Source organism: Boleophthalmus pectinirostris, unplaced genomic scaffold, assembly GCF_026225935.1.
Source record: "Boleophthalmus pectinirostris isolate CB_2022bp ecotype Guang Dong unplaced genomic scaffold, ASM2622593v1 HiC_scaffold_19, whole genome shotgun sequence".
NCBI lineage: Eukaryota > Metazoa > Chordata > Actinopteri > Gobiiformes > Gobiidae > Boleophthalmus > Boleophthalmus pectinirostris.
The window spans coordinates 3,563,428-3,586,512 of NW_026571140.1; the positions used below are offsets into that span (position 1 = coordinate 3,563,428).

The window sequence follows — 23,085 nt, forward strand, 5'->3', positions numbered from 1 at the left end:
AACGTAACATCAGGTCTGAAGAAAACATGGTGTGAGCAAAGAAAGGACTGTGTGTGTGGGCAAGCGTCTGGAGCGGCGGCAGACCCCATGAGTCCAGTTGAAAACAATCTGATTAGGGGCAGGAGGAGGAGGAGGAGGAGGAGGGGCCGGAGGGGGGCTGGATCTGCTCTGAGCATTTGAGGTCATACAGATGAGCGTGAAATCCATTACATTTCTATTAAAAGGACAATTGGTTTAATAGCACAAGTATGAGCAGGGTTACAGGGTTCAGCGTTCAGTATAAATGAGCTAAGACAAAGCGAGAATGTGGACGCTTGAAATGCCAAGTCAAAAAAAACAAAATAAACAAACAAACAAAAAACTTAAAATGTAACTTTGTGATTGGAAATAATCACACTAGGCAATTCCAGAACTGGGCCAAAACTCCTCTAATGTACACAGAAATTATGATTTCACAAATAAAAATATAAGAAAACACCGTTATTCTGTTGAAATAATGTTACAAGTATCAGAAAATGTAAATGTAAATTGGACTTTTGGATAGAATTCTCTCTAGTGTGACATCAGTGTGTGTTCCAGAGCTTTTTACTAGTAATTTTCAAGATATTTTTTTTTCAATTTCATCACAAATTCAGTTGAAAGTATCAGAAAATGTAAATGTAAATTGGACTAGTTCAAAGTTCTACAACATACTGATTTTCTCTCCAGTGCCAGAGAGTATCAGTGTGTTGTAGAACTTTGTACTAGTACTTCTTGTAATTTTCAACATATTTTTTCAAGTTTTCATTACAAATCCTGCTGAAATAATGTTACAAGTATCAAAAAATGTAAATATAAATTGGACTTTTGGATAGAATTCTCTCTAGCGTCAAGAAAGAATCAGTGTTGTAGAACTTTTTACTAGTACTTCCTGTAATTTTGAACATATTTTTTCAAGTTTTCATCACAAATTCAGTTGAAATTATGTTCCAAGTATCAAAAAATGTAAATTGGACTTTTGAATTCTCTCCAGTTGGACTAATACAAAGTTCTACAACACACTGATTTTCTCTCTACTGTCAGAGAGAATCAGTGTTTTAGAACTTGTCACAAGTACTTTCTGTAATTTTCAACATATTTTTTTCAAGTTTTCATCACAAATTCTGTTGAAATTATGTTTTAAGTATGGGAAAATGTAAATATAAATTGGACATTTGGATTGAATTCTCTCTAACGTCAAGAGAGAATCAGTGTTGTAGAACTTTTCACAAGTACTTTCTGTAATTTTGAACATATTTTTTCAAGTTTTCATCACAAATTCAGTTGAAATAATGTTATTAGTATCAGAAAAAGTAAATGTAAATTGGACTTTTGGATAGAATTCTCTCTAGTGTGATGTCATCAGTGTGTTGTAGAACTTTTTACTAGTACATCCTGTCATTTTCAACAGTTATTTTCTGTTCTGACAACAAAATTTCAACAAATTTTCTTGAAATAATGTTAGAAGTATCTGTATAAGTAAATGTAAATGTAAATTGGACTTTTTATATCTCCATCTATATTTACAGCAGGTATTATCCCACAAGAATTTAGAATTTAGAGAATTAAAAAGAATTATATACGCACTATGAACTATTTACGTTTAGTCACAACAACAAAAAAACTCTAAACTATTAAATACATGTTATTGAAATGATGTAATGAGCTTGAATAAAGTGATTAAAATACTGGGTAACATTTTATAATAACTACACCTTATTTAGCCTTAATAAAGCATGAACAAAGACTTGATTCAATGATTCAAGCTTAGTAACTACTTAATTACTACCATAATTAGCACTTGCACTTAATTTGCTTGTGCTGTAAATAGTTATTCATAATAATTTCATACTTAATTACTCATGAACTAACCATTTGAGCATTTATTAATGCTTAGTAAACTATGAGAGAATGATTTACTAATAATACAATGCAATGATCATTCAGGCAGCTGTTATCTGTTAGTTAAGTCTTTTTGAGAGCTTTTCTAAAGTGAAGACTAATTATGCTTTATTAAACATTTACTAAGCATGAATCATTATTAATTAAATCTTTGTTCATTATTAATTAAGTCTTTGTTCATGCTTGATTAAGGCTAAGTAAGGTGTAGTTATTATAAAGTGTTACCGTGTCAGATTGTATTTAGTTTGGATGTGTGTAGAATCACCACATTTTCTAAATCAAAAACTGGGACACCCGCGGTTTGTGTTGGTTGTTAATAACAAAATTGTGAAATGAGTGCGTAAGTAAATAAGGAGAATTGTTCTGCACTCGGCCCATTCATGACGAATATGTGAGTCAGTTTAGTCACATTTTCTTTGTGTTTTGGTCATTTTTAAGCAGCTTTTCTGTATTTTCCCGAAAGAAATGACAGTGTATGCCTCTCTTTACTGTCGGCAGGGATCAGATGAGTCAAAAATAGAGACACCTGGGACATTTCTTGTATAAAACTGGGACAAATGACTAGTTTTGGATAAATCTGCTGTGACTGGGGACACAGGCTCAAAACTGGGACGGTCCCGAGTAAATAGGGACGTCCGGTCACCTTAAACATGTACTGTAGAATGTTAAAGAAGACATTTTGTACGTGTGTCAGCTGTATAATTATAATCTATGGTATCTGTGGATCATTATGTCATAAATTTGACTTTTTAACTCACAATTTTGATCTAAAACGACTTAATAAAAGAAAAAAGTCTGCTCGTTCTGGGTTGGAAAAAGCCAGTGTCCATGAGGGATTAAGAGCAGATCCATTCTCTTAATTTGTTTCACATACTGTATATTATTTGTTCTGCTGACCTAATTGAAACAAACGGAGCACTTCAGAAATGTCAAATTTGGGTTATAGCTTCCATTCTCATTCTAACTGTAAGGGGCTTAAAGGATTGCGATTAGCCGCTAAGCAGAACTGAGAAAAGGCTAATCCAAAAAACAGCAGGAAACAAAAGAAGTACACTCAGAATACCAGCAGAAATAGAACATGACATTTGAGAGCAAATAATCCTTTGGGGACATAAAAAATAGAAAACAGGGTGATCAAAACATCAAAAATCATTTGAGCAGGTGTTGATAAAAAAAGTCACATTTACAGGACAGAAATGAACCTTTGCTGAACAGTTTTAGAATGATTTTGAGCTGTGTCAGTAAGTATAAGAGCACATGAATTAGTACCGTAATTTCTGGGCTTTTAGCTGTGCTTTTAAGCCTCCAACCCCATCAAAAAACGGTTGCGCGCCCTGCAATCCAGAGCGCCCTATACACGAATCCACTCGGGTGTTCCAGCACGACTTCAGTAAACTACAAAGCCACGCCACCCGCAGAACACACAAACACACACGGAGCAGACAGCGACCGCACAGAGACAAACACCCACAGACACACTCATCACTCCACACCGACGAGGAACGAAACGGAGGAGCGAACCGAAAAGGCGACGTGTCACTTCTAGACACAACTGAACAACTGAGTCACTGCGAACACGCCGACAATCCGTTGGTCCCAGACAGCACCCTCCCTACACGCCACAACTGAACAAAGCCCAGAGTCACCGTGAACGAACAAACAAACAAAACCACTCACCCATCACACTGTTGGGTTTCCTTTAAAATCCGGTGCGGTTTATTTGTGAAAAAAGTTAGAAAATAGACCATTTAATGACAGTGCGTCTTATAATCCAGAGCGTCTAACAGCCCGGAAAATACGGTCATCCCTCAGTGGTCCAGTAGGTTCCATAGTGATCCAAGTGTGTATACTAGTCTATATGCTCTTACACCTCTGATACAGCTCAAGATCATTCTAAAGCGATTGTAACCCAGGGTATAAACTGCACCTTAAAGCAAGGGTTTTACTTGAATGTTGTTACTTGTACTCTGTAAATAGTATTATTGTGAAATGATTTAATGTGTGTACACTGAGATTGAATTAACTGAGATTGCTCACCAGTTAACTTATTGATTTCGTTACTGATGATCGGTGCTGTTTTTTTCTATACAGGCCAGGTGTGCCCAGTCGGGTACAAACCCATGCAAGGCCGAGCTGGAACAGCCCAAAACCTCACCGAACTGTATCACATCAACTTCATCCTTGTGTGGTCTGTTAGGAAGCTTGTTACAGCCAGTCACTCCTTATACTTCTCATTCCTACTCACTACTCACATCCAAAACCTGTTAAAGGCACTTTAAGGACTCTGTCATTACTCTGGAATCAACTACTACTCATGGATTGTGAACTGTATTTGGTTTGAGATAGCACTGGACTGTCAAATACTGTCAAATTCTGTTTTGCATACTGTTACATATTGTTGAAGCTGATTGTGGACCAAATTTTGTTTATTTGTGGAAAAACTTTGTATCTTGGTATCTCCAATCAAAGTACTTGATAATGTTGACCTATGGACTGTGGCAAAACCCTATTTGGACAAAGCATAGTAAAAAAAAAAAAAAAAAAAGAACAACATATTCTTGGACAATGTCAAAATATATGTGTATGTAAATGTTTGTGTCACTGCATTGACAAACTCTGTACTACACACACCCTCACTATAATATTATTTATTTATTTTATTATTATTATTATTATTATTATTATTATTATTATTATTTATTTATTTTTTTTCTGTATGCGTGTTTAGTTAAGTCTGTCTTATTGTGGATGTGCTGGGTATCTAATCCCTTAAATTTCACAAATTATAAATAAATAATAAAGTACTTGATAATAATCCGCAGACTGTACATCAGGGGTCACCAAACTTTATTCTCTGGGGGCCACATGGATCCTGACTGTGATGGGGGTCGGGGTCAGGTTGGTCGTATAACAGAATTGTTTGACCCTGACGACGCAGATTATATTCTTTGAAAACCGCAACACTTTTTTTTACACATCAGACAAAGTACACGCTCCTCACACTGAACAAAAAAATAATCGGTCGTCCACTGTTCTTTTAAAACTTGGCACTCTCTGTCAACTTTTTGTACTTTAACATGAGACATTTTGCTGTACTTAACTGTAGTACAGAACTCTGCAGTACAATACTCTCCACTACAGTACTCTGCACGACAGTACTCTGCACGACAGTACTCTGCACTACAGTACTCTGCACTACAGTACTCTGCACGACAGTACTCTGCACGACAGTACTCTGCACGACAGTACTCTGCACGACAGTACTCTCCACGACAGTACTCTCCACGACAGTACTCTCCACGACAGTACTCTCCACGACAGTACTCTGCACGACAGTACTCTCCACGACAGTACTCTGCACGTGTGTTTGACCATCACTGTTTGATCTCGAGTTTGTCAGGTGACGAAGATTCAGCGGCAAATATAAATATGTCATATAATTATTTAAATATAAACACTTCATATAAATATAATTTTTAATTGAAAAAATCAACAAAATACAAGATGCAGATGTGTTATTATTTGCCAAAAAGTAATTTTAAAAAATAGGCCATGACAACTTTTGAGGATTGCGTCATAGGGCCAGTTCGGAGTCGGCACGTAGGCCTTAGTTTGATGACCCCTGCTGTAAATCATCTCTGTTGATATACGGCACCAAACACAAACCCAAATCACTGTCTTCTTGTATTATTCTGTCACGCACCTCAGAGTCAATACCTACGTTCTGACCTCGACTACAATAACCCCTTTTTATCTCTTTTAGCCAGCGTCTACTCAGGAAAGGTTCATTTCTGTCCTGTGAATGTAGCTTTAGTATCAAAACTAGTCGCAGTATTTTTAGTATTTGATTTCTGATACTTTTGACAGCCCAGTTCCTTAGTATCAGAATGGAGTTTGTTGGGTTTTCATTGCGCTCACATTTGCAGACGCAGGCTCGGTCCATCATCCAGATGAGAGAGGAGCAGTACTCGCAGTAGGTGGGGATGCTGTACTGAGTGGACTTAAAGATGTGCCCCATGTGCTCCTCCACCTGCAGCACAGACACAGACGCAGGGTTACACGAGAAAATATGAGAAGGAGGGAAAGCAAAGGTTTCAAAAGACTTACAATGTCCGTGTCCTTCTTCCTCCGCTTTTTACGCTCTAATTTTGGCACCTGCTGAAAGACGAAAGAAAAAGTTTCAGTTTGTCCTGCTTGTGGTTTTGCAGTCTCGTGTGGTCCCGTCGTGTCTTACCTTGCTGACGGTGCTGTCTAGAGGCTTGTACTCGGTCATGAACTCGTCCAGGAACACTTTGAACGTGTTGACCCAGACTCGGACCGGGGACTCGCTCCAGTCCCTCTGCTCCTGCCTCATGCTCTTCTCCAGGATGTGTTCAAACAGAGCGTACAGGTCTTTGTATCGGACGCTTTTACAGTCGTCCATCTGGAACAGGACACGAGGATGACTTCAGGTGTCTATGTTAGGCTGGTCATTTTACTAAAACACACTTTAAATCATTCTATTTCAGATTTTTGCTAAAACGTTCACACTTGCTTTCACAATTTGGACGTTTTTTAGGTTTATAATTTTACTTCCTGGTTGGAAATCGTGACACAAAACCAACTAACATGACAGATACAAATATAGTTCATTAATAATTGAATTCATGTTTAAAGTATCAAAAAAAAGGGTTTGTGTTTTAGTCAACTGTACCTAAATTTTGGATAGAATTCTCCCTAGTGTGATGTCATTACAGTGTTTAGAACCCTTTACTTAATGTAATTTTCAACTTTTCTTTGCAAACTGCTTCTTGTTGGGTATAAAACTATAATTTATTTTATTTACAATAGTTATAATCACAGCAAATTAAGTTAAAATTAAAGAATCATAAAAATCTGTCCTATGTTCTAGAGGGACACAGACAGCAATATTCAGGGCGGTGTGGATTTTCTATCATTTTTAGTCACATCGACCAATCTGGGAAGAATCTGGGGCTTTTTTTTTTTTTTTACTGTAAACTTACAAATAAAAAATAACCCTCTAATTCTAATAAATGAGTAGGCCTTTTAAAGGAATTTCACCTTTATACTTTATTACAAATTTCATTTTTAGTGATTGGTCAGGACAGCGTAGGCCTGGTGGTTTGATCTATTGTGCATGTTTTGGGTTGATGGAGGAAACCTCCCCAGACACAGGGAGAACATGCAAACTCCACACAGAAAGGCCCGGGTGACCTGAGGATCAAACTCAGAACACGCCTGTCAAGTGTGAGTGCTAGTCACTAGATTTCAGAACTGAAATCTGATTTTCCTCTGTGCCGAGCTTGTTCCCACTTAGAATGAGAGTAGATGCCAGAGGACCAAACTACAGAGCCTCAGCTTCACAAAGGGTTCAGACACAGATTCAGATTCAGTTAAGAGTCGTTTAGTTGAGGTGTTTTAGGGAGAATATGCTTCATGGAAAGGGCTGGATATAAACACATACCGCCAGAGCCGTGGAGTAGGAGATGAAGATGTTCAGACGGAATTCCTTCAGAGCCTTTTTGAAAACAACGTCCACCATAGTGTCCTTTTTACTGTCCTCTGTTTCCAGGTCATTGATCTGGAAAAAATACAGAAACACAGTGAAGTAACATAGAAATCCATAGTACTGAGACTGGGAATATGGACAGACTCTGTAGAATCACAGCTCCACAAAGCCTGAAGCTGCAGACGGAGACAGGCCTCATGTGAAGCTCAATCCTCCAGAATTCCCTCCCTGATGTACAAAGAATTGCACTAGCACTGAGTCAGGACTGGTGCATGGATTTAGGTAGAGACTATTCAGATCAGAGAGAGGTTTAAACACACTGAAATTCAGCACTGAAACTGGCAACCCAAACGAGAGAGTCATGTGAGACTAATTCTGTTTCTGATTGGATAATCGTCTAAAACTAAAACACCATACAACTTGAAGCACCAATGAAGACTAAGTAGTCAAAATGCATTGATGTGACAATTAATAAATACACCGCAAATCAAAGTGCGTCTGCCATCTTTTTTCTACTCCACAAGAATTCAAGGCTCTGGTCTGATGAGCATCTGTATGCACAAGTGCAGCTCTCCAATATCATTCTTTTTACACCAAACAACTTGTTCATCATGTCCAATGTTTGTGTAACACATAATGAATCAGCTTTAGAATTGTTATCAATAAAAGCTAACAGTTTATTTGACCATATCTACATTATATCAAACTCAAAATCAAACGTTTCTATAATAAGGCAGAATAAACTGGTACAGATAACTGTGATGGATGAATATGAGGGAAACATTGCAATCACACATCACATGTGCAGTATAAACAGTGTTGGGGAGTAACAGATTACATGTACCGAAGTTACATAATCAGAGTACAAATTATGAGTAACTGTATTCAGTTACAGTTACTGTTTCTGTGAGTGGTAATTGGATTACAGTTCCTTTGTTGAAATAAATGGATTACATGGTGGTATTTTCCTGTTTTCACATTTCGGGGTACTTCCTTTTTTTTTTTTTTTCCTTGGTAATTCCACTCATTGCTGGACACTAATCCAGGTCTAATCCAGGTCTAAACCCAGATCCAAACCAGGTCTAAACCAAGACTAAAGCAGGTCTAAAACAGGATTTAACAGGACTAAACCATGCTGCGTGGACCGTGGCTCCTCCTCTTCTATCAATAATATTTTTATTTTTTGATTGTCTTTTAACAGACTTATGTGAAGATATCAAAGTCTTTGCTTCTCTACAGCAAACCAAGTAATCCAAAGTATTCAGATTACATTACTCATTTTAAGTAATTTAATGGATTCTGTTACAAACTACATTTTGGGGTATGTAATCTGTAATCTGTAGGTGATTACATTTTAAAAGTAACCTTCCCAACACTGAGTATAAACCACAGCTGTACCTTCTTCATGAGGAAGTCGTTCATGCTGCGGTAGTCGTTGGAGCAGGACAGGATGTGCAGTGCGTCGTTCTGCCACTGGGCGGGCTCCAGAGCCACACTGCTGATCTTCACGCTGCGTCTCCTCTTGACTTTGGGGGAGGGCTCCTTGGGCTCCTTGTTCTCCTTTAGGTCCCTGCTCCCCCGCTCCAGAGTGCCACTGGGGCTGAGGGGAGGGGACATGTTCTCTTGACCTGCAAAAGGACAAACACAGCAGCTTTAGAAGGTTTTACAGTTTTGTGTTAAACTACACACTCAAACCTCTACTTTGCTTAGGAGTAAGTAGATTTAATATGATACTGTATTATTATATTGTGAGTTAAAACAGTTTAACCGTAAGATAATACTACAAGAGTGCACTTTTGGCTTCTCATTGGTAGTTAAAGCGTCAGTGTGCAAGTTTTTAACCAAAAATAATAAAGTCAAATAAAAGCATGGTTTTATAGTACTGAAAAAGAGCCTAGAAACACATGCTTTCTCACTGTGCTCGGCTTTCATCTCCATAAACCTGACTCAGACTGGCCTAGATGAGGATTCCCTCCTGTTTGTTTCCATGGAAATGTTGTTGCTTTAACTGTAATTTTCCACATTATTGCAAAAAACATTATATACGTGATACAGACTTTCCACGGAATCATGACGCTGACCATTTACAGAGTGATACTGTACCTTTAAAAACACTGTTCATATTTGATATTTAGTCAGTGGGATGGGGCTTAGTTAGGCTTGGTTAGAGCACTCGTCTACTAACCCAAAGGTTGGAAGATCGATCGAAATCTGACCAAGTTTTGTTGTTGCGTCCTTGGGCAAGACACCTCACCCACCTGGCCTTAGTATGAATGTTGTGCATCAGTCCATCAGTCCATCTCTAAAAGTCTATTATGTCCTTCATTTATTGTTGATTTGGTCAAATCAAAACTGAAATTGGTTTTACGTAATGAAACATATACTCGTAGATGCACATGTGTTGTTTAGTGTCGTTCTCACCCTCTCCCAGGAGCACTGCAGCGTCTGTAGAGTCCAGCTCCAGAGAGTCGGCTCCACTGATCAGCTTCTCTTCTCTTCTTCTGGATTTGCCCCAGAAACGCATCTTACGCACCCTGTCCACACCAGCAAAGTCACACATCAGTACAATGTCTGCAGCTCAGTCAAATACTTGTATGCACTATTAACTACACATAACATATTTAGATCATGTTATTGGATCACAAAGTCATTATAGGAAATAATTTAAGAAATTATATAACTTACAGTCATGGGGGAAGTTGAATTTTTTGTTGCAATATCAGAGTAATAATATTTTAAAACAGTAGAATTTTTGTTCTTACAAGTGCTCCTGACTGTTTATAGGATTTGTTCTTTCAGAAGAACATTTTCAGTTAGGAAAAAGTTTTATGAATGCCAAAAATGTTCATAAGAAGGCCTAAGAACACATTTGTTTCATGAATGAGGCCCAATGATTTTTGCTTAATACCCGTTCTTTAAAATATGAAACATGTAATAAAAAACTGAAGATTGTTAAAGACCTTCCATCCTGGGAGTTCTTCCGGATGCTTTCCACTTTTCCCAGATCTCCCGAGGACATGGCTTTGTGCATCTTTTTCTTCTCTTCACCACTAGGGGGCTGAAACAATAGAATACATGCAACGTTAAACACACGGATATTTACAGATACAGAATTTAAAAACAGGATGAAGAATTTAGCGTTCTGAAATCAATGAGATCATCTTAGAACCCCACCCATGGGCCTTTTTCTGCTACACTCCTTTCCTTCCACTAGATGGTGCTATAGGCTTGGTTCTAATAAGCTTGTCTCTACAATAACATGTCAGTTTGGAAAATATTCAGTTTGAATATAAAGACTATTTAAAGGACTCAGATTATTCTATTTTCTGATCCATGTTATAATGTTGTTTCCTCATCAAAAACAGGCCTGGATTTGTGTTTTGTTTCATTCACAAACGTTTTTAACACACAAGTCCTTCATATTTACGTTGAGTTTTTCTCTCAAACTGAAAACACTCTGTTCATCTTTGTAATGTCATGTGGTAATACAGGAAGAGCTCCACTGTGTTTTTAAACTTCACACACCTTCACTAGAATAGCTGTTAACTTCAAAACTACCACTACATGACATCACAAGGTGAAACTGAGCATTTTTAGCTTTGGAGATGTAAACAGACTAATAATAAAGAGTTACTCAAACGTGTAAATGAAACAAAACACAACTGCGGGTGTGTTTTTGAGGAGGTAACAACATTCTAACGTGACTTAAAGCTCACAGGAGTCTTTAACTGGGCTGCATACGGTTTCATTTTGTCTGATAATTGCTGATTGTTCTGACAAATATTCATGATTTCATTTGAGATTTGATTTTGAACACCACTAACTTTTGAGGAGACTAAAACAACGCTCTATTCTGTAAAGAAAGGACAGAACAGTGACGGCTTGCTCCAGCCCCGGATGTCAATTTCCCGTTCATTCTTCCCAATGACTTTTCCAAAAATTCAAATATTAACAGCTCAAAGGAATTGTGGAGGCCTGTGAGCTACGTACAAACTAACATCCATAACACAGCTGTTTTAAGACCAAAAAGCACATTTAAAACGCAAGATTCTGCAAAAAGTTTTGATAAATAAAATGATACAGCTGTATGATACAACAACTCACCTAAAGTCACAGATAATACTCCCTACAACTGTACAACAACTCACCATTATGTGACAGATAATACTCCCTACAACTGTACAACAACTCACCCTTTTGTAACTGATAATACTCCCTACAACTCTGCAACAACTCATCCTTATGTAACAAATAATACTCCCTACAACTGTACAACAACTCACCATTATGTGACAGATAATACTCCCTACAACTGTGCAACAACTCACCTTTATGGAACAGATAATACTCCCTACAACTGTGCAACAACTCACCCTTTTGTAACTGACAATACTCCCTACAACTGTGCAACAACTCATCCTTATGTCACAGATAATACTCCCTACAACTGTCCAACAACTCATCCTTATGTAACAGATAATACTCCCTACAATTGTACAACAACTCACCCTTGTGTAACAGATAATACTCCCTACAACTGTACAACAACTCACCCTTATGGAACAGATAATACTCCCTACAACTGTGCAACAACTCATCCTTATGTAACAGATAATACTCCCTACAACTGTGCAACAACTCACCCTTTTGTAACAGATAATACCTACAACTGTACAACAACTCACCATTATGTCACAGATAATACTCCCTACAACTGTCCAACAACGCACTTTTATGTAACAAATAATACTCCCTATAACTGTACAACAACTCACAGCTTGCAGACTTTTAATATAAATCTTTTTCGGAAAAGTCTATGGGGAAAACTGAAGGGGAAAATGTACTTCCAGAACCAGGGAGTGGGCGATCACTGCTCTGCTGCACCAACTCAAATTGTGATTTTAATTCAACTGTGATTACCGAGCAGTCCTTCTATTTGAAGCTTTTTTAAACTGTAACCTGTACTGTAAGTGCGTCATCATAAAATAACCAGGAGGAACAGAATAAAATGCTGCTTGTCAGAATAAAGTCATAATGATTATATTGTGTAACTGTAATAATAAGAAGGTGCTGGATAAACAGCCTTGGTGACAGAAACAACATCTGATTCAAAAAGTCAATCACAAGAAATGCTAATTGGTAGAACATGCAAAAATTAATCGGAGAAAATCAGTTAGTCGGAAAGCAGATTCAGTCATTATGTTAGTCCATCAGTCTAAAGAAAACATCCGAGAAAAGCTCCTGCCAGAAGACTTCAGACAGGGCTTCCCCGATGTCTCCTCTGCTCTTAGGGTTAGTTCAATCGCATTGCTGCATTGGCGGAGAGGGTTAGGTGGAGGCGCGGTGCACAGTTGCGTGGCCAGGTGGCGCTGTTACCATGTCCGAGTCACTGAAACACGCCCCCTCTGCCTCTGGGTGGTCAGGGGCGGGGCTCGCGCTGGCTTTGGGCAGGGGGAGGGTGAAATGGCGGGGGCTCAGGGGGCTGTCGTCGTCGTCGTCTGAGTCTCCGCCCACTGACAGGACGGGCGCGCGGGTCAGGAAGTCAGAGCGCGTCCGGGCCATTCGCGCTTTCTTTTTTGGGCCCGCTCTGCCCACCTGGAGTTCATCACAAGTCACAGTGTGTCAGGGTGATGGGAGAGCCAGCTCGCCACAAGAGTTCACTCGACTAATCCTAAGAGTTTCTCACAGTTTTTGTCAAGCTCCAAAAGAAAATAAAAATAAAATCTGACTGAAATTAAATGAAAATTAATCAAAAAGGATAAAATTACAACTTTCATCAGATTTAGAATTTTTGAATTCTCCAACATGCTCCTACAGCTTCGCTCAAACGGTGAGAGATACAGGACCACATTCAAACTATAATACTCCCTACAACTGTACAACAACTCACCTTTATGTAACAGATAATACTCCCTACAACTCGGCCTTATAACCCTATGTCCTGTCAATCATGTCATTGTTGCACTTTCTATGACCTCTTGTATAAAGCTGAAATTTTATATTTTATTACTTATCTTTCTATTTTATTTTGTGCATTTACATTTATATATTTATGTCTTATTTGACTCTTTTTTGTTACTTATTTAGAATTTATTATAATTTATATTTGTTACTCTTTGTTATTAACATATATTGTGGTGTGTGAGCTCCTGTGTCCAAATAATTTCCCTTGTGAATCAATCAAATTTGACCAAGTCTAACGCTGAATTTCTCTTTATGATTTTTTTAACTCTGGAAAACTAAATTAATTATTTAATTTAAATTGCTATATACATTTTCAGTGTGTTAAAAAAAAAAATCCTCTTAAATATTCAGCACATGATACATTAGAGGTTCTGTACTGCATTTCTTGGTTCTTACTAAGTTAGATCAACTCTCTTATTTATAGCTTAAGCCCTGGCATCTGGGATCTTTGTTGTAAAATTGTTCACTGATTTTTACAGCCTGAATTTAGACTGTTGAATCTCAGGGCTGGAAAATACTCATCCATCTAAAAAAAATTGAATATCACGAAACAGTTCAATATTTTTTGTGAGTCATTTCAGAAACCTATATATTATATAGACTTGTGACACACAGAGTGAAGCTTTCAAGCTTTTATATCCCCAAATTTTGGGTTTTTATTATCTGTAAACCATAATTATCAAAATGTCAAGCAATAAATGCTTCAAAACTTCAGTCGATCCCAAAGACTGGGTCGCTGCCCTCAGGTGGGTTGCAGGAGATATTTTTGGGGTCTTTTTGTCACGATGTGCATGTAGGTCTGCGAAATATGATTCTGACACATGACACATCTATGCTCACAAAAATGAAAACAAAGCACAGAAACAGACTGAACTGTCTGACTGTCTGATCTGCTGCTGCACTTTTTTCCTGCACCTGGACTGAAACACGCTACAAAAACACAGACAGGCCCACCTATCTCACTAGACATGTTTGTATAATTTCTAATCTGTTTGTCATTATTTTAATGACTCTTTTGTTCCAATATTTCTAGTTCAATTGAATGTTGAAAAGAAAAAGAAATGTTCTACATTTAATGTCCAAATAAGGGCCTTTTGGATCCTTTTATTGCTGCTTCAATGTTTTTCATTGTTTAAAACTTGAGTCACACGAATTGTTCAGAGAGACACAATCACTCAGTTTTTAATTTTCAATAATGCTCAAATCCACCTTTATTTTGTGATTTATGAATAATGTCTATTGACTTGGGTTGCAAAGGTTTGTGACTTTTAAAATATGGGTGCCCCTAAAAAAAATGGGAAACACTGCTCTATATATGGTAATATGTGGGTTTGACTTTCTGAAATGTGTCACAAAAAACATTGAACTTTTTCATGTTATTCAATTTTTTCGAGATGGATTAGTATTTTCCAGCGCTCAAATTCAACAGTCTAAATTCAAAGTGTAAAAATCAGTAAACATTTTTGCAGCAAAGATCCAAGATGCAATGTCTTAAGCTATAAATCCTAAGAGAGTGAATCTGAATTTGTAAAAACCAATGTGACTGGTCAGAATAGACCTAATAACAAACTGCAGAAGAGAACAGACATTCCTAAACCTAAAGTCTCTGTCCTGTCTTAAAAAAATTAAAAGTGAAAGAAATTCAATTCAATATAAAACTCAAAATCTGATAAAACAAATACTTTCCATATATAGTATTTATATTTTTGTTGAATTGTAAAACCTAAACTGAATGAAATGGATGGGTCTAGACTAGATCCAATTTCTACTTTCCGCAAACCAGACCATAACAAACCACGTCTGAGGAGCATGACTACAGCTATAATGGATTTAGTCAACTAAATTATCCTTTCAGTCAGTCAAGTTAAACTAAACTAGACTAAAACTAAACAGAACTGACTAAATCTTGACTGAAACTACAAATCATTTTAGTGAAAGGACTAACTAAATGAGAATGTCAAAATGAGCACTGGTCAGGAGCAGCGGTGCATGTACTGTAGGTCAGTAGTACTTCATCCCATCATTCTCAGCACACGTCACTCTGGAACCTTCACGCACATCAGCACATGCTCACAAACAAACACAGGCGCCGCTTACATCTCGAGATTTGGAGGTTTTAGACGAAGACTTGGAGGTGGGTGGAGCTCCCTCTTTCGGACCAGCCGGGGCCCCTTTGGAGACGGCATCCCCTTCAAACCTGCAGCATACGTCAGAAATAAGTTAAAAACGGTAAGATACTTTTTAAAATTTTAGTTTTCTGTCCCCAATTTTTTCCTATACATTATGTAACTGAGTAAAATGGGTCTTGCCCCAGAACAGATATACTGTATAAGCAGATGTAGAGGTCAAAATAAGTCTGCTGTGTGTGTCTGCATCTTTATTGTACAAAAAAGTGATGATTTAAAAAAAAAAGTCTAACACTGTAGAAGCCTTAAAAAAAAAAAGGAAAAAAAAGTATAACGTACAAAGCGTTATGTTTTGAAGGATATACAGCTCTGGAATTAATTAATTCTGCATTAAATTTTGTTTGTTTTAATTCATATTTTGTCTCGTATATTTACAGTAACTCACAAGTGTAATTGTAAATGCAAACTTGCTGTTCATACTCTGCTTTTCTTTCTTGGAATTCTGTCATTGTTTAAACGGGTTTGGCATTAGAAGTACTTTTTACTTCAGCCTAAACCCTTTCAGTCATGATCCAAGAGGTTGCAGTCTATGTTTTGTTTTGTTTTGTAGTGCTGCAAAAACACCAAATAAAACTACTACTACTAATCGGGAAGTACAAGTTAGCATGCTATTTGTTGTCAGCTTTACCGTCACAGCAAAACTCAGACTGGCTTTTGTTGTGAGAAACGCTTATAAACTCATCCTGGTGAATAATGTGGGTGCTCGGAGTAAGTTTGGAGCACTGCAAACTGTTTCAAATGAACTAGTTCTGTTTTTGACGTTTTTCAGACAGTCAAAATCAGGTACTGTGGCTTTATTTCAATGTCCCAAATAGCTCGTCTACGTGATATGTGGGTCACTTTGGTCCATAGAGTATAAAGGATGGAAGCAGCACACTCACTTTGTAAAGGTGACTTTGTCTTTGGGCGAAAAGAAGATGTTGCTGCTCTTGTCGCTGAGGCTGACCGCGGTGCCCTGCTGGACCGGCTGCTTCTTGGGCACGCTTTTACCTTTGACCCCTCCCTCTCTGGACTCCAGCTTGAGTTTGGGGACCCATCCTTCGGGGGTCCCTTTGCTGTCCTTGTGCCTGGGACTGGACCCTCTCTGTGGGGGTAGCTGTGGCTGCGGGGTGACTCCCTGGATGTCTACAGCGGGGGGAGAGTGCATTGAGGGGGGAGTGGAGTCAGACTCGGTGCGGGCTCGGGGGGTAGGACCGCTGGCTTTTTCTATGTACAGTGAGTTGGGCCTGCTGGGTCTCCGGGCCCCTGAGGTGTCTGGGGCCTCCTGTCTGCTCTGCTGGATCTTCTGGAAAGCTTCTTCTTTCTGCTTCTCTAAAATGTCCTTCCCAGACTGAGCGAAGAACTGCCTCTGTCGCTCCAGCACCTCTTTCTGCTTTCTGATCTGCTCCATCATCTCCTTTTCGTTCTGCTGTTGCTGGTTCCTCTGCCTCTCTTCTTTCTCCATGTTCAGCTTCACCAGTTTGTCGATGATGGCCTGGTCTGTGCGGGGGACGGGGCTCGCGTTAAGGGGAGAGGGCGTCAGCTCTCCTGTCTGAGCTGCAGTGTCCCGCAGCTCCACTGGGGGACGGACCATGTCTGTTAGCTCTTCACTTAGCGGAGACTCTTTTTGCATGCTAATGACCACCACCACCGGTCTGCGGCTGGACTCCCGCCTTTCTTTGAGAGCTTTGGCAGGAGTGGTGCTAGTGGTGGTGGTGGTGGTAGATGTTTGTGTGTGCGGTTGAGGCTCAGTCACAGGTTGCTGTGTAGCGCTGCCTTCAGGGACGTAAAATGTTGGGAGGTAGTTTTCGATTTTGGGCGGATGTGAAAGAGGAGTGGGTTCTGTCTCTGGAGCTTTATCTTCTGAGGTGGGTCTGTCAGGCTTTGGGCTGCTGGACACAGTCTCTACACTGGGCTCTGGTTCCTGTGAGACAGAATGCACAGGAGAGCACAGATCTTCAGTGTCTGTGATTTCTGCCACAGCTTTAGGGGGCACCTCCTCCATACTGAGCAGCTCAAAGCTGCCCTTGGAGCTCTGACTGTCGGGGGTGCCCTGAGGAGAGCGCAGAGGAGGAGAGGCGGATGGGACGAACTCCAGGGACCACCGGCGCTCTTCAGACGGGGACGAGGGCCCTCCGGTGTTGGCCCGCACTTTGAGCAGCTCCAGACTGAACTTGGCCTGTTCCAGCTCTCTCATCCTGCGGCTCTCCCTCTTGGCTCGGGTGGTCTTCTGGCTGGGCTCGTCCACAGTGCGCGCTCTCTCCCGCAGCACAGAGGGCAGTGACGCCTCTGCTTCTTCACACTGGAGCTTGGACACCTTAGCAGTCTCCTCCTGCTGTTTGATGGAGGCCTCCCAAGTGCTGAGGTCCAGACCTGGGATGGTTTCAGGCGTCCCGTCATCCTCTGGGGAAACCCTCACTTCTCCATTCTGTAGTTCACGGAGTCTCTCCTCCTCTAGCTCCTTTAGCCTCTGTGCCTTTAAGCCTTCAAATCTGAAAAATACACAAGAACAACAGCACTTTCTATTACAAGTCCACTGAAACATGTACTAAGAGGTTCCCTGTGGGGTTAAGGACTGAATTTCTTGTTTAAATAAAGAGGAAAAAACACAAACATCTCTACAGATCTCCATTGGTGACTAGGGATGGGCTGATAACGGTATTTGCTGATATGAGCTTTTACAATCCACAGCGAGGCCCACAAGAGCATAATGCTCTTCCATTTCCATTTTGACTCATGGGTCTGTACCAAAAGGGCACACAGAGAATGGGGCAGTAAAAATATTGGTATTGAACACCAACAGTCAAATACTGCTGACTAAATAATTGAACACATTCTTCTATTGAAACTTTGCAGCTCATGTCATCAACATTCCCCGGGAGTGTGATGCTGTTTACAATCTCAACTTTGTTTTAACATAATCTGCCCATAAAGAAGTGACTGAGCTGGAAATACAACAAACTTTTGTATTTGCTAATGTGTGCATTGTGACACCATGGTAACTGCTGAACATTCCTCCATAGGCATACAGGCACATCACCCCCAGAGTGATGAGTGAGATACAAAGACAGGACTGAAAAGCAGGTGTAGTCGTGTACCTTTTCCTTGCGAGCAGCCCCCTGCACAGAGCCTGTAGCTGCAGCACAGAGCTGCAGAGCTGGAGGTAGCTCTGTCTGGCCTGGTGAGTTCTCCAGGCCGACTGGATGACCACAGCAGCTGAACAGCGCCTCTGGACCCACAGCCTCCAGGCCCTCTGCAGCACCAGCACAGACTCCCTCCAGAGCTTCAGCCTCTGCCGGGCACGATAGCCCCTCCAGTGGGCCTGTAGACACACTGCAGCGCTCTCATACGCAGCCAGGTCCAAAGCCTCTTCATCCTCTGTCTCCACCTCTTCCTCCTCCTCCTCCTCCTCCTCTGAGGGCCGGTACACTCGCCACCATTTCTGACAAAGGAAACACAAAACAGCAGTCAGTTAGTTGTTAACATTTTGTTCATTTATGTTGGTCCATGAATGACAAGCCAACATAAGAATGTAGTTTTTGGATAACAGTGAAACATTTGAAATTATAATCCTCCAGTTTTCAAAGTGACACAATGTATTATTATTTTTAAACAAACTCACAATTATTTTGGTGCACTTTACAGGGTCAACCGCCTGTTTTTCTCCTTAGACATATTATAATTTTTTATAAATCAGAGAACATGCACACTACCAATGTTTTATCTATGCTTTAATGTTGTTTCATTCACACATTTTGACACACAAACCCTGCACATTTAGGCTGAGTTCTTCTCTCAAACTGAAAATGCAACTGATCACGTTTGAGTAACCCTGTATTTATGTTCCACCTTGTGATGTTATGAAGTTGCAATAGAGTAAGTTCTCTGCCGTGCTTTCAAACTCCATACACAATCACTAGAATCATTTCAATAATTGGCAAAACAGTGAAGATAGAGCTATTGTCTGAACGTCTTTGTTTCTCTGTAAACATTATAGACTCTGTGGCAATCGCAACTGAACTAAAGGTAAAACAAGAATATTTTTAGAAAGAGTAACAATTTATGGATATTCTAGTGCATTGCCGTGTCATGCTGATCAATTTAGACTAGAAATAACTGTTAACTTGAAAACTCTTGCTTCATGACATCACAAGGTGGAACAGAGCATGTTGAGCTTTGGAGATGGCCCAATAACGCAGATTTACTCAAATATGTGTTAATAAAGTAAAACTAAACACAACTGTGAGTATGCTTATGACAAGGTAACATGCTAACATTGTTAAAACCTCACAGGAGTCAATTTTGCGTAATATCGGATCTTTGAATAAACTCTTTGACTGTACCTGTATACAGACAGCGGCCTCTCTCATCCTGCAGAAGTGTTTCCTCTCCAGGTGAGCTCTGAAGCGCCGCTGCAGGCTGACGATGAGCCGGAGCACCTCACTGTGGAGCAGGGCCTGGAGCTTCTGCTTCTCAGCCTCACGGAAGAACACCTGAGGGAAGAGAAGGACATGAGGACCTGGACATCAGCACCAGAGCGCACCTCCGCACTACGCACTGAGTCACATCACGTCTACAGGGCACAGGGCTGTCCTACAAGAATGTGAGCTATGGTCCTCTAATGATATAAACACAAACGCAGACCACAGTGTGACTCACTCATACCAACTACTGCACTTTCATTAAAGAGCTCACGGAGAACGTGGGTCATGTTGATGTCATTTTAAAAGGCGCTGGACCTGATTTCTACTGTCTAAACATTAAACAGTATGCAGTGGTCAAATATGAGTAAGTAAGTAAGTAAATAAGACTGTTTCACAACTTTGTTATCAACACTACATTGGTAAAAATCACAAAATGATTCAATGACATGAGCGTACCATAGTTTTTCCCACTTGGTATCCGTCCTTGGACAGGCTCAGGTGCTGAAGACACTGCTGGATACACTCTTTAGAGGCTCTGGTTCCTTCAGGCAGCAGGACACGGAAATGTTGCACAAAGTCCTACAAGAGAAAACCTCAGTATGAACAATGGCACCAATACAAAGTGATACATAGAAGTCTCTGATCTACAATAGCCACTGAAGGTTGCTGTTGAAGTTGAAAGTGATGTCATAAGATCTTGATATTGTAGCCGTATAGGTTTGTTCAGGGTCATGTCACTTCTGGATCCATCAGCTGGGTGAAAACTATCAACATGTTTACAGGTCATCCTTTTTAGCGACCACCCATCTCATGTTAAAAAGAGATGACGGTTGTCTAAAGCTCACAAGGTAAACAAACAACCACAGCATGGATCTAGAGCACTGTTTCCCAAAGACTGGCTTGTAAGAATTTTTTTTGGGGTCGTCTTGTCACAGTCTGCATGTAAGGCCTGTAATATACAGTTCTGACACATGTTAAAATGTTAAGACATGTTTTATATAATTTCTAATCATTTTGTAATTATTTTATTGACTATTTTTTCCAATATTGTTGGTTCAATTGAATGTTGAAAGGAAAAAGAAATGGGCTACATTTAATGTACAAATAGGCGACTTATGGATCCTTTTATTGCTGCTTCAATGACTGTTTTTCATTGTTTAAACTTGAGTAATACTAATTGTTCAGAGACATAACCAGTCAGTCAACAATAAATTATCCTCATTAACCCTCTCCAGGCAGGTGTTGCAGATTTGCAACAGCTAAATTCCAATTACCTACTTACTCCACATCCATATTTTATGAGTTTTTTTCTTCTCCCATCCGTGCTGATAAAGGTGGGCGATGCAGACTGTGCAAGAACGGCTACACACAAACGGCCTGCCAGAAGTGCAAAATACTTTTTTTGTTTACAAAGGATAAAAAAGTCAGGATTGTATATTACTACCCCATATTATAATTTTCCGCCAAATATCAGATTTTTCCTGATACTAAAATTAATTTGAGCCTGAGAGGGTTAATATTCAATAATGGTCAAATCCACCTTTAAACTATGGGTCCCCAGAAAAAAGTTAGAGAAACACTGATCTAGAGTTAGAGCTGTGACAAAGTGTCCCAGAGCAACATCACTACATCACAACATCTACAGCTTTACTCTGCTGGTACAGTGTTGTATTAGATTGTCTGCCTATTGGTAAATCCTCTAATAATTATACTTGTTGAACTTTGCGTTGTAACACTGTGTGGGACAAATAAAGGTTTACTTTATCTTCCTAAGCCTTAGAATAGCAGCAGGTTCCACATATAGTGTGTCAATAAAAACAGGATGGAACAGATAATACTCCCTACAATTGTACAACAACTTGCCTTTATGTAACAGATAATACTCCCTACAACTGTACAACAACTCAACCTCATGTAACAGATAATACTCCCTACAACTGTACAACAACTTACCCTTATGTAACAGATAATACTCCCTACAACTGTACAACAACTCGAATTTATGTAACAGATAATACTCCCTACAACTTCACAACAACGCAACCTCATGTAACAGATAATACTCCCTACAACTGTACAACAACTCACCCTTATGGAACAGATAATACTCCCTACAACTGTACAACAACTCACCCTTATGTCAGAGATAATACTCCCTACAACTGTACAACTCACCCTTATGTAACAGATAATACTCCCTACAACTGTACAACAACTCACCATTATTTAAGAGATAATACTCCCTACAAATGTACAATAACTCAACCTTATGTAACAGATAATACTCCCTACAACTGTAAAACAACTCAGCCTTATACACCTTTATATAATTATGCCTTATTTGACACTACTCTCGTTATGTTTGCTATTTATTTTGAATTTATTATTACCATTTATATTTGTTCCTTTTTGTTATGATCATATATTGTGATGTATGAGCTACTGCATCCAAATAGTTTCCCTTGTGGATCAGTAAAGTTTGTCTAAGTCCAAGTCCAAGTCTAAGTAAGTTTATTCCAGGATATTTGAGGTACTTTAGGTAAGGCCCCTGCTGTTCATATCTACTACTCCTAACTGAACACAAACACGGAATCCTCCCTCATCTGAACGTTCTCCCAGCCCCGTGCGCTCCAAGCTGCAGGGGGCGGACTGGGAAACCACGCTCTGTTTATGCTATTACGGCGAGGGGGAGAGTTCCACGGAGCCGGACAATACAGCGGCTCTGTTCTGAGAAGACGGGGCTCCTCGGCAGGGGTCCCGCACGCTGACCCCCATCCCACAGATATGTCTCATCACCGGGGAGAGCTGACCTAAGCCGCCTGAGCACCGGTTCTGGTAAGAGCAGATGTGTGGGCTGTTCATCTAGTCAGGAAATCATGACTCCAGGCAGACAAAGATATTAAACCATAATGACCAATAACCACACATGGCTATTTTAAAGAGGGGGTGTTTTACTTCGCTGTGGTATTAATGTTTTTAGATCAGCGTGATGCCTTTTTTTATTATGAGTCAAGTCACTTCCCTTTCAGAGTTTTATCACAACACAATCAGCGTGAACTCTGCTAATGAAACTACTGCACGTCGCATCAGGTTTGGAAAAATG

At 39.7% G+C, this 23,085-nt stretch overlaps 1 protein-coding gene across 8 annotated transcripts in view; it reads right to left on the reverse strand.

Annotated features, from left to right (window-relative positions):
- Positions 1-23,085, reverse strand: part of myo9aa (myosin IXAa) — a 297,586-nt gene that overhangs the window by 11,458 nt on the left and 263,043 nt on the right. For 6 of the 8 annotated variants that reach the window (XM_055155019.1, XM_055155018.1, XM_055155017.1 and 3 more), the window contains 13 exons: positions 20,439-20,561; positions 19,902-20,051; positions 18,657-19,000; positions 16,461-18,050; positions 15,491-15,590; positions 12,806-13,024; positions 10,390-10,487; positions 9,851-9,963; positions 8,828-9,057; positions 7,385-7,501; positions 6,155-6,343; positions 6,028-6,078; positions 5,839-5,950 (listed from right to left, as the gene is read on the reverse strand). In XM_055155019.1, the coding sequence (XP_055010994.1) occupies positions 5,839-5,950; positions 6,028-6,078; positions 6,155-6,343; positions 7,385-7,501; positions 8,828-9,057; positions 9,851-9,963; positions 10,390-10,487; positions 12,806-13,024; positions 15,491-15,590; positions 16,461-18,050; positions 18,657-19,000; positions 19,902-20,051; positions 20,439-20,561 (3,436 nt within the window). The remainder of the gene's footprint in view (positions 1-5,838; positions 5,951-6,027; positions 6,079-6,154; positions 6,344-7,384; positions 7,502-8,827; positions 9,058-9,850; positions 9,964-10,389; positions 10,488-12,805; positions 13,025-15,490; positions 15,591-16,460; positions 18,051-18,656; positions 19,001-19,901; positions 20,052-20,438; positions 20,562-23,085) is intronic. The other 2 variants (XM_055155015.1, XM_055155021.1) reach the window with 2 other exon arrangements.